At 50.2% G+C, this 15,192-nt stretch overlaps 1 protein-coding gene across 3 annotated transcripts in view; it reads right to left on the minus strand.

Moving 5' to 3' along the window:
- KCNH4 (potassium voltage-gated channel subfamily H member 4) overlaps positions 1-15,192 on the minus strand; it is a 110,970-nt gene that overhangs the window by 12,359 nt on the left and 83,419 nt on the right. For 2 of the 3 annotated variants that reach the window (XM_060256110.1, XM_060256109.1), the window contains exons 11-13: positions 12,669-12,883; positions 4,561-4,599; positions 1,634-2,001 (exon numbers count right to left, since the gene is read on the minus strand). In XM_060256110.1, the coding sequence (XP_060112093.1) occupies positions 1,634-2,001; positions 4,561-4,599; positions 12,669-12,883 (622 nt within the window). Of the gene's footprint in view, positions 1-1,633; positions 2,002-4,560; positions 4,600-6,619; positions 6,735-12,668; positions 12,884-15,192 lie in introns of those variants that run through there. The other variant, XM_060256111.1, reaches the window with a different exon arrangement.

Genomic DNA, 15,192 nt, shown 5'->3' on the forward strand with positions numbered 1-15,192 from the left:
TTGTTTCAGTCTCGTTGCTCCTTTTCCCTGGGGGTCTTCTGCTGGATTTTGCACAAGCTGCCCCAGCTGGCGAGTTGCCCCGCCCCTTTTCAAGTTCCCTCCACGACAGACAGAAACTGGTTTTCAGAGGATCCTGCCTGCTGCAGAGGGAACTTGAGAGGTGGAGCAACTCACTGGTCCAGCGCAGTTTGTGCGAAATCCAGCAGCAGCCCCGCGGAGAAGAGGAGAGTGAGAGCGGCCTAAGTTTAGTGGGAAATCGGTTTGTGTGAAATGGCAAAATCCACTTGCAAACTGTCGCTGAAGTGCATTGAAACTGCATTAGTTTGCATGCGTGAAGGCACCCATCCTTTTATAATTTCCACAGCAGAGTACTAAAAACAGATTCCAGGAGAAAGCCCTCACAAGACCTGGCTGAAATTAAGCCCTTCTTTGTGGATCGAGGGTCTTTCCACTGCTTTTTCTTCCTGTCACTCCTAGAACTTAATACAGCTTCTCTGCAATATTTGTATTGCTTGTTCTAGAGCTGGGGAGAAAGGATAGAGCTACCGGTAATTAAAAAAACACTCACACCTTAGTTAATTCCGCAAACGAGAGTCAAATTCTCAAAATCTAATTCAGAAAGACACTAAAGAGCAGGGCTGTAGCCAGGATTTCTATTTGGTGGGGCCACAGGCAGGATTTTTTCTTTAACTGGGCCAGGGGACCGGGCTCTCAGCAGTGAAGCTGGATCCCTCCAGGTTCCCCCCACAGGTCTGCTGCTCTGCTACGCTGCTTGGTTTCAACCGGGCAGCCCAGAAGAGCCAGCAGGGTGAGGTCTTCCTAATCTTTCTTCGCTTCCCCAGCCAGTCTCCCAGGACTAGCTGGGTAAACTAAGAAAAATCGGGGAGACCTCTCCCCACGGGCTCTGCTGGGCTGCCCGGTTTCAACTGGGCACCTCAGCAGAGTCTGTAGAACAGCCAATCATGTGGGGAGAGTTCTTCCCACAGGATCTGCTGTACTCAGGGCCGGATCTAGGGGAGGCAGAGGGGGGTGCTTGCCCCAAGCGCCACCAGAGGGGGGGGGGTGCACCAAATTGGATATGGAGTCCATTCTCTCTCACGCTTCTCTTCTCTATGGGGCTTCTGTCCAATTTCACACTATCTGCCCCGGGGCTGCAACTAGCTTTGGCTTTTTGCACGGCAAACAGAAAGTGGGTAGAATGAGCCCATAAAGGGGCGCCATTTTTTAATTTTGCCCCTCCCTCAAAAAAACCTGTAGTTCCAGTCCTGGCTGTACTGTTCTATAGGCTCTGCTGGAGTGCCCGGTTGAAACCGGCAGCCGAAACTGGGCAGCTCGGCAGAGCTGTCAAAGCAGCCGATCTTGCGGAAAGAGCTCTCCCCACAGGATTGCCTGTTTTACAGGCACCCCCTCACTGCTCCCCACTGATTAGAGGGGCCGTAAAGATAGAATAGCTATGGGCCTGCTACAGAGGTCCGTAAAAATGTGAATTTTCACCAACAAAATCAAACCTAGGAGATCGGCATGTCAATTTTTATCCAGGATTCCTTCCAGCTGCTTCAGTTCACCCTTCTGAAGATCGCTGAGCATTAGCTGCTTTGCAGCCTGGCGGGGCAAACTGGTCGCCCTTCCTTACCTGGGGCTGAGGTTTGGGGGCCCGTAGTTCACGAGGGACGGAATGAGGAGTTTGCCAGGTTTCCAGCCGCCGCTGCTCTCGCTATCAGAGAGGCGTTCCTCCCGGCGGCACCGTGGGGAAGGGCTACGGCCCTGGCTGTAGCGGGCCGGGGAACGACAAGTCCGCCGCAGGGCTGAGAACTGGCGCAAATCATCCCCCAGCAGGCTGCTGAGGGAGCCCCGCCTCACAGGGCTATTGAGGTTGGGTAGCAGGAGTTTACGGCGAGTGATGGTGGCTGGCGAGGGCTGGAAGAAGTCCTCCGGGTCCTCACTGTACTCCTGGATGGAGGGCAAGGGCTTCTCAAGGGCAGCACCGCTGTCAGGACGAGACTGGCAAATGGAAAAGAAAAGGAAGAGGGTTTGAGGGGAAGGTGAGCACATTCAAACTGCTCTTCAGCTTCCCGCCCCCCCATGTCAACACTGGATCACTGTCAGTGCAGAGGAAAAGCAATGAATTGGATCCAACCAGTTTTTTCTGCTGGTGAGTAAGGAAGGGGCCACAAAAAAGGCCATGCTGCTGATCGTGGGACCTTCATGAACCATCTGTGATTGGGGCTGTAGAAGAATCAGGGAAGACTGAGACCAATTTCCCACGCTCCTTATACCATTCTCACGCTCCTCTTCTCTGTGGGGCTTCCGTCCAATTTCACACTATCTGCCCAGGGGCTGCAACTAGTTTTGGCTTTTTGCACAGAAAACAAACTGGTTTTTAGAGGTTTCTGTTTGCCACACGAAAAAGCCAAAGCTAGTTAGAGCCCCAGGGCAGATAGTGTGAAATCAGGCATGACAGCGGCATAGGGCGAGTGGGAAATCAGTCTGAGTGAAAAAGCTGGCTCGATTGCACTTGTTACTGTGACTGGACTGGATCCAACCTTCTCAAACAGAGGTGGATCTTCCTCCTCTATCCTTAACCCCGCAGCCTGGTGTTTCCCACCAAAATCTGCTACTGAAGGTCAAGGGTCCCTCTTGAACAAAATGCCATGTGATCTGGAAAAAGGAAGCCCTGTAGAAAAAAAGGAGAACTGGACAAACTCACCTCTTTGCTCCTAGAGAGCAAGTTTGGGGTAGTGGTTAAGTGTGCAGACTCTTATCTGGGAGACCCGGGTTTGATTCCCCACTCCTCCACTTGCACCTGCTGGGATGGCCTTGGGTCAGCCATAGCTCTGGCAGAGGTTGTCCTTGAAAGGGCAGCTGCTGTGAGAGCCCTCTCAGCCCCACCCACCTCACAGGGTGTCTGTTGTGGGGGAGGAAGATAAAGGTGATTGTGAGCCGCTCTGAGACTCCGAGTGGAGGGCGGAATATAAATCCAATGTCGTCTTCGTCTTCTTCTCAAGCACAGCAAATGCAGGGAGCTTGAATTCTGCATGCACAAGAGTAAAGGAGTAGCTTCTTCCTCCTGGGCCACAGTGGTTGCTTTCCAGGAGGGTCCCCTGATCTTTGGTAACGGCTTTTCAAGGGCAAGAGTCAGATGGGAAGTTTGTTGGCTTCCATTAATCAGGGCCGGCTCTAGACCGTCTGCCACCCTCAGCAAGCCTAACTTCTGGGGCCCTCCCCTGCACTGTTAATGTCACTGAGTCACGTGGGGTGTGTGCGCAATTTGGTGCCCACAGAAGGCTGGTGCCCTAGGCGATCACCTAGTTTGCCTAGTGGCAGAGCCGGTCCTGCCATTAACTCCTCATGCCTGCAGAAGACTGGATCCATCCCATTCTTATTCAGCACTTATATCCCACTTATATGCTTTCAACTGCCTGTTGCATTCGGAATGCCAAATGTAGCTGCAACTGGCCTACGAACCGCTTCTAAGATCCAAGCGTCCTCTTCCACTTCATGCATCGCTTTATTACTATAAATGCTTTTATACAGTAGTTTTTAATGTACAAAATCCAGCATCTTTGCAAACAGAGCCATTATTTTCTCCATGTTTTACAGAGCGGGAGAACTGAGACTGAGCTAAGGAATGAGGGCGATGCTGAGCATTCATTCCTAAATAATAGCATCAGCGACAGAAAGTAAGAATGCCAAGAATTATGTCATGTTAAGCATTTCAAAATTAATGTTCTGAGGAGGACAGAGCAGTCATGGCTCAAGACCTGCAATCAAATTCTACAATAAAATTAGCAACATTTGGAATTTTGAAAGCTGATTCCCCCCCCCCCCCCCCCTAGTTTCAAACACTGGTTTAATTTGGGTTTTGAAATACATCGCGCGCGCCGCGCACACACACACACATATATGATGTATTTCAAAACCCAAATTAAACCAGTGTTTGAATTTTTTTTAAAAAATGGGAGAGCTAAGTACACATATCAGGGGTGGCCAAACTTGCTTAACGTAAGAGCCGCATAGAATAAATATCACATATTGGAGAGCCGCAAGACACAAACATCAGATGTTTGAGGGAAGGGAGGGAGGGAAATATAGGGGGAGAGAGAAGTGGTAAGAAAGCAACTTTAATTTTAAATGCATTCTCCAAGCTGCTGGATGGCTTGGCTTGGAGAAATGATTTAAAAAGCAAATGCTTCAAGAGCCACACAATATGTGTGAAAGAGCTACAAGTGGCTCCCGAGCTACAGTTTGACTGGCATATATTGTTGAAGTCAGGAGTTCAGCTTTGGTTTAATTGTGGCCCTTAAATACTGAGCCTGATTTAAAGCAACAATATTAAACCTCAACTAGCTAAATCCCCTCGAATTTTAAACCTTTATTTAGAGATGGTGTCTGCTGTCTCTCAGGAGACCTGCCTGAGGCAAATCACCAAAGTAAAAACAATACAACAAAATAACCAAGCAAATTCTTCTTAGGAGGTTTTGCTTGAAGTCCCCCCCTCCCCACGCAAATGAATCTGGCCACTGTTCAAAAACCTCCCCACCGTCAACAAATTCAAGATACCTGGGATAAACGTGGGGACCTGGAGAATCGGAGGAGTCCCTGGAGGGAAAGAAAGAAAGAAATAAGTTAGCCCTTGAAACAGTTTCCATCCAGGCTATCGGCCTAAACCCAACCAGGTTTGGGTTGCCAGGGCTACCAAGATGGCCGTTGAAGAAAAGATATCTGACACACACAGAGCTTTACTATCGTTTCACATTTCTGGGATACAGGGTGTGATCATTCCAGCGGGGTAGCTGTGTTAAGTTTATTGCAGCAAAACAAAGCAGAAGTCCGGGGGCACTTTAAAGTCTAATAACATTTTATTCCAGTGTAAATTTACTGTTACTCTTTAAGGTGTCCCTGGCCGTGAGCTCTCTGTTCAGCTAGAAAGCTACAGGGGATGTCTCTGATACAGTGGCTATCTTACCATGCACTAGAAGGGTTGGAATCTTGGCAGCCAAAGTATAATCTGTGGTCTTCAGCTGTGGGGCAGTGGGGGAGCTTGAACAGGTGAGTCTAGCAGAGGGACACGGGTGCTTCTGGTATCATTGTGGCAACTTAAGAGATGAGGCAGCTGTTGGCGTGTTCTCTCCACTGCACTTCAACCACACTGTTGGCAACAGGAGTCAGAAGGAGCCAACAGGGTTTCACTTTGTTCAATAAAGTTCCTGCCCCTGACCTGTCCCCTCAGAGCCCCACCCATTTTATTTATCACTTGGTTTCCTCCAAGTTGCCAACTCTGACCGAGCAAATCTTGCCGATTGTTTTGTGACTGTATAGCCTGTCCTCTAAGGCTGCTTCTACTCATCTGCCCTGGCCCCTTGCCATCTCTCTGTTGCAGACTGAAGATTTATACCCCGCCCTTCTATCTGAATCAGAGACTCAGAATGGCTTACAATCTCCTGTATCTTCTCCCCCACAAGAGACAACCTGTGAGGTGGGTGTGGCTGAGAGGGCTCTCACAGCAGCTGCCCTTTCAAGGACAACTCCTGTGAGAGCTATGGCTGACCCAAGGCCATTCCAGCAGGTGCAAGTGGAGGAGTGGGGAATCAAACCCGGTTCTCCCAAATAAGAGTCCATACATTTAACCACTACACCAATATGGCTCTGTTTCTATTCTCTATCACCAAAAAACCCTTGTAATTTGGCTAAGTGCTTTCATTTAGGGCACTTTTGCATGCGCTAAATAATGCACTTTCAATTCACTTTCAGTGCACTTTCCAACTGGATTTTGTCAGTTCACACAGTAAAATCCAGTTGCAAAGTGCATTGAAAGTGGATTGAAAGTGCATTATTTAGGGTGTGTGGAAGCACCCTTAGTCGTTCTGGTTACTGCATCTCACAGAACTAAAATTCCCTGAATAGGCTACTAAGGCAGGGTTGAGTTAGCGGTGTAGATCTGGTTCTAAGGTTCAGTGGAAGGCACTTCTATGGGATGCTACATTGATGTGCCTTCAGATCCAAGCCCCAGGTGACTTCCACATGACAATAGTTCTTGGTGGTTGTGGCTGCCAATTAAGTGCAGCAGCAATGGGTTTTCCTCAGGACAGGACCATAGACACTATAGGGAATGCCTAGAGTGTCACCACAGTGGCCATTTTTTTCCCTCCTGTGCCTCAATTTTTCAAGGCTGGAGCTGTGGGCAGAGAATTCCCCACTGGGCTTGGCCAGTTGGGAAGCTTACTACTACAGGAAGTGGGGGAGGGCACGTCCCATTAGCCTCCAAATTGGGCCCAAAACCCCAAGTGGAAACAACCCCAGTTTGCGAAGGGACAGATTCTGTTCACACAGGGAGAGCCTTATGCCAGAGTATCTTGCCTGAGTATCTTCCTTTGGTTCTAGCAGTCCGATCCAGCCTGGAGACCCAAAACAGCAGACACCCCCCCCCCCCCCACCACCACCAGACAAGCTTAGAGACAGACAGATTTCCATAGGCTACATCGAAAGTGTCAGGAGACAGGCAGAGGAGGTGAAAATTCAGGGGAGCCTTTCACATTGAGGTGCCACACGGCAGCAGCCAAGTGTGCAGGGCTGGTGAGGTGAGGGAAGGCAGGTGGGACGGCACACAACGACCTTTCACCTCTCGGTCACTGGTTCGCATGTAGCCCAGGCCGGTAGCGCCCAAACATTGTTACCATCCGACGGCTGTTGGAGAGCTTACGGGCGATTACGGGCTGCTGGTCTCGGTCTTGGTCCTAGTGGACAAAAACCACCATCACAATCAGCAGGGGAAGCAAGGGTTTGTCCTGGCAAGGGGGAGCTGGAGACAAGGGGAGGGTATGAGTAGGAGGAGAAAGTGGGCAGGGATACCCTTGGTCCCCCGCGGGTGGACAAGGTGAGAAATCGGATAACCATGTGTTGCTTTCCCAGTGCCTCCCTTTCCTGCCAAGGTCAACTGATGTTCACCGACTTCCATCTCCAGTTAGCTGGACTCCAGCCAGCTGGGTGAAAATCTGGGCTGTTAAGTTCCATGAGAAATTTTCCTAGGTAGGGTTGAGAAGCAGGGAGAAACCTCGGCCAAGACCTCTTGCAAAAAAGGCCTGAAGGATACACTTTCATTCCACTTTGGACGCACTTCAGAGATGGTTTGCGAGTGGATTTTGACATTTCACACAGTAAAATTCAGCTGTAAAGTGCAGTGGAAGTGAATTAGAAGCAGGCGATTCAGCAAGCATGAGAGCACTTCTTTTTTACAAAGTGGAAATCTTTGAAGGCTGTAGACAAGACTTAAGGGGGGAGATTTGATTAGGCCTAGCTGGTGACAAGCCTTTGAAGTTTGGGGAGCTGGAGTGTGGTTTCAGTGAACTACCAACTCTTTCAGCACACCAGCCTCCACTCAGATGTCTTCAAACACATCCCCCAAAATATCTTTAGACTAGATTTGACTCCAGTTTTGGTGACTCAACCCTCCCCCCCCCCCAAAAAAAACATTCTTATCTATTGATTGCATTTTTGTTCTGCCCTTCCAGAGTGTCATATATGATTCCCTCTCCCTCCAGCTTAAGTCACAACTACCTTACAAGGTAGGCTGAGAGACAGCAACCAGCCTTCGTCACTCACTGATCTTCCCAACAAGAGTGTAGATTTGAACCCTGGTCCCCTTGATTTTAGACAGTCATTCTAACCAGGACTTTTTTTTAAATAGGAACACACAGGAATGCAGTTCCGGCTGGCTTGGTCAGGGGGTGTGACCTAATATGCAAATAAGTTCCTGCTGGGCTTTTTCTACAAAAAAAACCCTGATTCTAACCACTTACAGCATATCTCCAATGTAGAATATATTATTTGTATTCATTTTAAATGCGTACTCTATTTTTTCTCCCCAGTACGAACCCAAACTTGCTTATCGCATTGCTTTCCCTTCCTCTACTTTATCCTCTCAACAATCTTCCTGTGAGGCAGCTTAGGCTGGAAGAACATGGCAGGCAGTCCCCTCATCTGAGATTCGAACCCAGTCCTGCCAGGCCTTAACCGCTATGTCACCCAGCTGGTTAGGTATATGACCATAAGCAGCTCAGATAAAGGCTTCACTTGAGCTAAGGCTCTCTGCAGTTCCACTTGGGAACCAATTTTTTAAATGGAGAAAACATAAAAAGCCACTTCATGGGCTCTGTCATTCTGTCGCACTCCATCGTGAGGGGAGAAGAATATATTGGATTTATATCCCGCCCTATACTTTGAATCTCAGAGCGGTCACAATCTCTTTTACCTTCCCTCCCCCCACAACAGACACCCTGTGAGGTGGGTGGGGCTGAGAGAACTCTCACAGCAGCTGTCCTTTCAAGGACAACTCCTACCAGAGCTACGGCTGACCCAAGGCCATTCCATCAGCTGCAAGTGGAGGAGTGGGGAATCAAACCCGGTTCTCCCAGATAAGAGTCCATGCACTTAACCACTTCACCAAACTGGCTCTTACTAAGGGAAGAGACCCTTGTGGGGCAAGGTCAGTCAACGGCCATCTGCAAAACAGCTGGGAGAGTGCGGAGGCTGCCCAATCAGTGGGATCCAGTGGGGCAGAGCAGATTTAATCAACAGGAATGCAAGCTTGCACTGTATCCCATATAAAGCATCTGCAAATTCATATCTTAGGTGAAAGTGAAGGAATGCTTGGGACATTCCTTTTGTGGGGCAAAACCTGCCTCCTACCTCTGCTGCCGCAAAAGGGGAAACCCTGCAAAATCCTGCAAACCTGTGTCTCAGCAAAGACCTCTCTGCTGTGGGTGCTGTCCTGATCTCAAGGGACATGAGAGATTTGCAGTCGGATTCCTTGACCTTGTATGTTTCAGCTTTAAAACGCAACACAGGAGCTCTGAAGAAGCAAACTTCCTGATCTTCACTGTTTAAAAAAAGCCCCCAACGAATCAGAGGCTAAGAGAGGGAAAGAGATTGTTTCTTCCCCCCAACGCAGGCCCTTGTTTTGGAATCCCTTTCTTCATCTCAGTGGCAGAATAGCCGGGCAAAAGAATAACTGTTGGGATGAGCAACCCGCTGCTCTTTTCTAAAGGCCTGATGTCAGGAGTCAGTGGAGGAGGGAATCAATTGCACGGGCCTCCCCACAGGCAGAAGCTGATGCAATTCCAGCAGTTCCTTCCTCTGCCCCAAAATGAAACCTGAATTTCCCAGCTGCAAGGAAGACGAAACCGATCAACGCTATGGCTGCCCTTAAGAGACAGCTTTACATTTATGCAATCAGCAAATGTGAAACTACTGTTCCCGGACTGTGCTGCTTTAGGTGTGTGTGAGATAAGCATGTCCGTGTTCATGAGTGGGTCTGAACGCGCTCTTCATACAGCACGCCAGGAAGAAACGACTGACCAGACCTTCTGCAGAACATGCCATCTTTGTGCAGACAAAGAAGTTGGGTGTGTTTTTTTCAAGGGTGCAATTGTCCCGCCCGCCGGCTCTTGCAACCTGAAGTGGTATGGAGCAGGGAAAATTGTAACTGTTTTTGCTGATGAGATACAGGCTGAGGAGGAATCCTAACAGGAGCTCCTTTGCATATTAGGCTACACCCCCTTGAAGTAGCCAATCCTCCAAGAGCTCACAAGGCTCTTTTTTGTAAACTCTTGGAAGACTGGCTACAGCAGGGCGTGTGGCCTAATATGCAAAGGAGCTCCTGCTAAAATTCCACCCCTGGATATAGGGATATAGGGAAGATGTTTCCTGGTCCCTGTGGCAAGCTCCTGTGCGCATACCACACGCAGCATGTAAATGCAGCAGGATGGATGCTTAAGTCTGTCGCTACCTGCTTCTGCTGATGAGACATAGGGAAGCTGTTTCCTGATCCCTGTGGCAAGGGACTGTGTGCATACCACACACAGCATGTAAATGCCGCCGGCAGGATGCTTAAGCCTTCCACCTGTTTTGCAATTCAAAACTGGGCTCCCTGCTTTGTTATTAGCATTCCAGAGGAAACCAGACCCAAAGAGCAAATCCAAATGAGCAAATTCAAATGAGGTTGATGCATTAAACAACCCTTCACTCACATGGCCACGAGGTAAACAGAGGCTGGAACAAGACATGTGATCTTTGTCTCTTCAGAGTCCTCAATATAAACCCTTTATCTCTTAACTGTAGTTAGCGGCTGGGGCTGCCTCAGCTGAAGTGCTCCTAATTTCCCATTCCAATTTCCCCTTCCTTTCCACTTTTAGTGCTAACTCCGGACAGTGTTAAATCTGCACCAAGCCAACCACGGTTAGCTTTAAATCAAAATCCAACCATGGTTTCAAAACACAGTTGAAAGCCAACCCAGGCTTGGCAAATCAGCTAAGGTGAGTTCAGCTCATGCAGATGTAACGCTAACCGTCCTTCACTCTGAAAAGAGAAAGGAGAGGGACATTGTGGACAGGCCTGGCACATAGGGTTCTGTCACCTGAGGCAGAACCCCAATGCGCGCCCCCTCAAGTAAGGGGTCGGGGGACCCCTTAAAGCCAAGAAAAACCCCGGTCGGTTTCCCTCTGCAGCGCTCCCCGAGTTCAGCGGGCGCTGCAGAGGCTCGGGGATGGCGCAAGCAAGGAGGGAGTGCCCATCCCTGCTGGGAGCTGGCGCCCGAGGCATTTGCCTAGTTTGCCCACGCCCATGCGCCAGCTCTGGTTGTGGGGGCAGTTGGAGGCACACAAGCTTGAGGAATACGGCAGAGGACCAAGGGTAAGACCTGCACCAAGGTGCTCTCTCTCTCTCTTAACCCACTATAAGAGATCAGGAGGCCTTTTGTAGGTTTGAGAACTATAGGAGGACTGGGGGGAGGAGGAGGAGAACAGGGGACTATCATTACGAGGAGACAGGAAGGAAGGGGAAATGTGCTGACATTCCAGAACATGGGGAGCTTGTTCTGTAGGGTACCGAAAGGAGATGGGGCACAAAGCCAAGCAATTAACCTGGAGGATGATCCAACTCCCATAATAGGCATGGATCAGAAAGCTGGGTGGGCACGGATCAGAATGTTGGGATTTTTTTTAAAACTAGGAGGAAAGAGCATCAAACTTGTATACGGGAAGGGAGCTGGGAAGGGTATGGGCAGGCTATAAAAGGACCTCTTTTATATTACTACAAAATCCCAGTTTAGGAAACCGGCAAAATCTGTTTTGAGCATGGGCAAAAGGCACACGCTTGGCAAACGATGCCTCAGCATCAAGTTGTACAAGATGCCGGGGCTCTATGACGGAATCTAAAAGACGTGTCTGATATCAGACCACCCCCATGCTGAGTCTTAAAGCATCCCGGGGGGGGGGGGGGTCTGTTTATGAACAGTGAAATAGTCTGGAGGCAACGAGTTAACCCACACCTCCTCTAGCATTGCAGTGCCAATCTGTAGCCCAGTTAGGGATGCCAGTCTCCAGGTGGGACCTGGCGATCCCCTGCAATTACAGCTCATCTGCAGACTACAGAGGTCAGTTCCTCTGCAGGAAATGGATGCTTTGGTGGATAGACTCTATGGCATTGGACCCTGCTGAGGTCCCTGTCTTCCCCAGGTTCTATCCCCAAACATCCAGGATTTGCACCACTGAGATCTAGCAACTTTACTCACCACCCCCAATCCCCTGCTGGTGGCCAAAAGGAACCTGGGAACCTTAGGAGCATGGCCAGTAATGGCGGTAAATTTAAAGGTAAAAAGTAAAGGTAAAGGTAGTCCCCTGTGCAAGCACCGAGTCGTTACCAACCCACGGGGTGATGCCGCATCACGACGTTTTCTTGGCAGACTTTTTACGGGGTGGTTTGCCATTGCCTTCCCCAGTCATTACACTTTCCCCCCAGCAAGCCGGGTGCTCATTTTACCGACCTCAGAAGGATGGAAGGCCGAGTCAACCTTGAGCCAACTACTTGAACCCGGCTTCCGCCGGGATCAAACTCAGGTCAGGAACAGAGTTTAGGACTGCAGTACTGCAGCTTACTACGCTGCACATGGGGCCACCAAGTGATTGCCTGGGCCATCCTGGTCTGGAAGGAAATTGGAAACATCTGCCCCCCAACTCTTCAGGGGGGTTCCCACCCTGGATCTGGCAGCCCTACCCCGCCTCCCAGTGGTCAAGGGGGATCTGACAACCCTGGTATCCCTCCCAGGTACATTTTGGTAAATGGATCCCCCAGGGCTTTTTTTGTAGCAGGAACTCCTTTGCATATTAGGCCACACACCCCTGATGCAGCCAATCCTCCAAGAGCTTACAGGGATCTTCGTACAGGGCCTCCTGTAGGCTCCAGGAGGACTGGCTACATCACAGGGGCGTGGCCTAATATGCAAAGCCCTGGGATTTCCCCAAGTTACAGGTAGCTGATGCTTTGCCAGGCCTCCTTCAAAACCTTTCCTGTCTCCCACTGCAGGGTGCCCTGAACTTTGCTCCAGCTGGGATTATGGGGGAAGGAGAGCCTCTTTCCGTATTCATACAGAAGTATGAAGTGCCAAAGGCAGGGGAGAAGCGCTGAAGCAGAAGCATGGATTCTGATGGCTTTCCACTGGCAACGGGGAGTTTCAAAGAGCGTGAGCGATTCCCGCGGGAATCGATGGAGTTCACCCCTGCAGAGAGGTGGCAGCTGCAGGCAGGTGATTGGCTAGAAGAACGGTGGGGGGGGGGGGAGGAAGAAGAAAAGGGGCGGGCCTCCGCATCACTTGCAGTGGCGCACACCCCCCCTACCTCAATCTCGCTGCCCTCGCGCAGGTTGAAGGTGAGGTCCTGATGGATGTCGGCCATGAACTTGGCGGAATACTCGGGATACAGCTCCAGCACCTCGAAGAGCCCACGCAGGCTGATGTATTGGAGGTCGCAGTAAGTCAGGGCCTTGACGTCCGCGTTTGTCTTGATCACTTGGTCTTTGCTGGGCAGGTCGGCGCCGATGAGATCTCCTTTACCTACAAAGAGCCAGGATCTGGGGTGGCTAGGAAGGGGGCAGGAGGGGGGGAATTCCACAGCTGCCTCCCGCCCCCCCTTGTTAAGTCCCCAGGGCTAAACAACGCAATACATTGCTGCTTTATTCATTCCCCAGGGACCGCTAAGCAGACGTGCACTGGGAACACCCAAGACTTCAGCTGGGAAGTGTAGCTGAATGAATCTTCTTAGGCAGATCATAAGAGCAGGGCCGGCATGTGGGAGTAGGTGGGGTAGGCAGCTGTCTAGGGCGCTACCCCACCTGGGGGTGCCACGAGGTGCCCCTTTACTCCCCTTGCCCCTTCCTGGGAAGGTGCTGCTCAGCCAGACACCGCTAAAACACTGTGGTCTTCAGAGGCTTCTAAGAAATAAACATTGTAAAGGGTTCTAGTGTGGGGTGTGTGTGCAGCAGAACCCCTGGTGCCAGGCCTGCATAAGAGAGAGGGCAAGAAGGGTTGCATCAGTGCTTAGTTCTTGTGGCCCTTTCATACCCACCTGGGAAATGCTAACCACCACTTTGGGGTCAGGAAGCAATTTTTTTCCCAGGCCGGTTTGGCCAGGGATCCTGGAGGGTTTTTTTTAAAAATTTTTTTGCTATCTTCTGGGCATGGAACAGGGGGTGATTTGGGGTGTGGAGTGGGGGAGGTATTTGTGAATTTCCTGCATTGTGCAGGGAGCTGGACTAGATGACCCCTGAGGGTAACTTCTAGTTCTGTGATTCTAAGAATGCCAGGACCTGAAGCTGCGAATTTGCCTTATATTGAGTCAGAGTCTTGGTCTCTTCAAGGTTACCCACTGTCTGATCAGAATGGCAGGGGGCAGGGCTTTTTTTGTAGCAGGAACTCCTTTGCATATTAGGCCACACCCCTGAGGTAGCCAATCCTCCAAGAGCTTACAATAGGCCCTGTACTAAGAGCCCTGTAAGCTCTTGGAGGATTGGCTACATCAAGGGTGTGTGGCCTAATATGCAAAGAGAGAGCCAGTTTGGTGTGGAGAGCCAGTTTGGTGTAGTGGTTAAGTGTGCAGACTCTTATCTGGGAGAACCAGGTTTGATTCCCCACTCCTCCACTTGCACCTGCAAGCATGGCCTTGGGTCAGTCATAGCTCTGTCCTTGAAAGGGCAGCTGCTGTGAGAGCCCTCTCCAGCCCCACCCACCTCATAGGGTGTCTGTTGTGGGGGAGGAAGGTAAAGGAGATTGTGAGCCGCTCTGAGACTCTTCGGAGTGGAGGGCGGGATATAAATCCAATATCTTCATCTACCTCACTGGGTGTCTGTTGTGGGGGAGGAAGATAAAGGAGATTCTGAGCCGCTCTGAGACTCTTCGGAGTGGAGGGCGGGATATAAATCCAATATCTTCATCTACCTCACAGGGTGTCTGTTGTGGGGGAGGAAGATAAAGGAGATTGTGAGCCGCTCTGAGACTCTTCGGAGTGGAGGGCGGGATATAAATCCAATATCTTCATCTACCTCACTGGGTGTCTGTTGTGGGGGAGGAAGATAAAGGAGATTCTGAGCCGCTCTGAGACTCTTCGGAGTGGAGGGCGGGATATAAATCCAATATCTTCATCTACCTCACAGGGTATCTGTTGTGGGGGAGGAAGATAAAGGAGATTGTGAGCCACTCTGAGACTCTTCGGAGTGGAGGGCGGGATATAAATCCAATATCTTCATCTACCTCACAGGGTGTCTGTTGTGGGGGAGGAAGATAAAGGAGATTGTGAGCCGCTCTGAGACTCTTCGGAGTGGAGGGCGGGATATAAATCCAATATCTTCATCTACCTCACAGGGTGTCTGTTGTGGGGGAGGAAGATAAAGGAGATTGTGAGCCGCTCTGAGACTCTTCGGAGTGGAGGGCGGGATATAAATCCAATATCTTCTTCTTCTTCAAAGGAGTTCCTGCTACAAAAAAAGCCCTGGCAGGGGCTATCCAGGGTTTCAGCAGGGGAAACCCTTTCACTGCCAACCCAACTAGAGATGCCAGAGATCAGGGTTATCAACTGTCCAGTTCTCCACTGGCATGACCTGATTCCCGCCTTCTAGCTGGTTGTCAAATTGTGTGTGCGTGTTAAGCACCATCAGGTTTCTTCAGACTTATGGCAACCCTGTGAATTAAGAACCTTCCAAATGCCCTATGATTGACAGACTTGCTCAGGTCTTGCAAGTTTAGGGCCATGGGTTCCTTGATGGAGTCAGTGGCCAAATCAGGAGTTTTCTTCCACAGTGGGGAAATTCCTAGAGTGTCACCACTGAGATCATTTACACCCTTTTTTTTCTACCGCTCCTCAGGGCAAC

This window comes from Heteronotia binoei, chromosome 15 (assembly GCF_032191835.1).
Source record: "Heteronotia binoei isolate CCM8104 ecotype False Entrance Well chromosome 15, APGP_CSIRO_Hbin_v1, whole genome shotgun sequence".
Taxonomy (NCBI): Eukaryota; Metazoa; Chordata; class Lepidosauria; order Squamata; family Gekkonidae; genus Heteronotia; species Heteronotia binoei.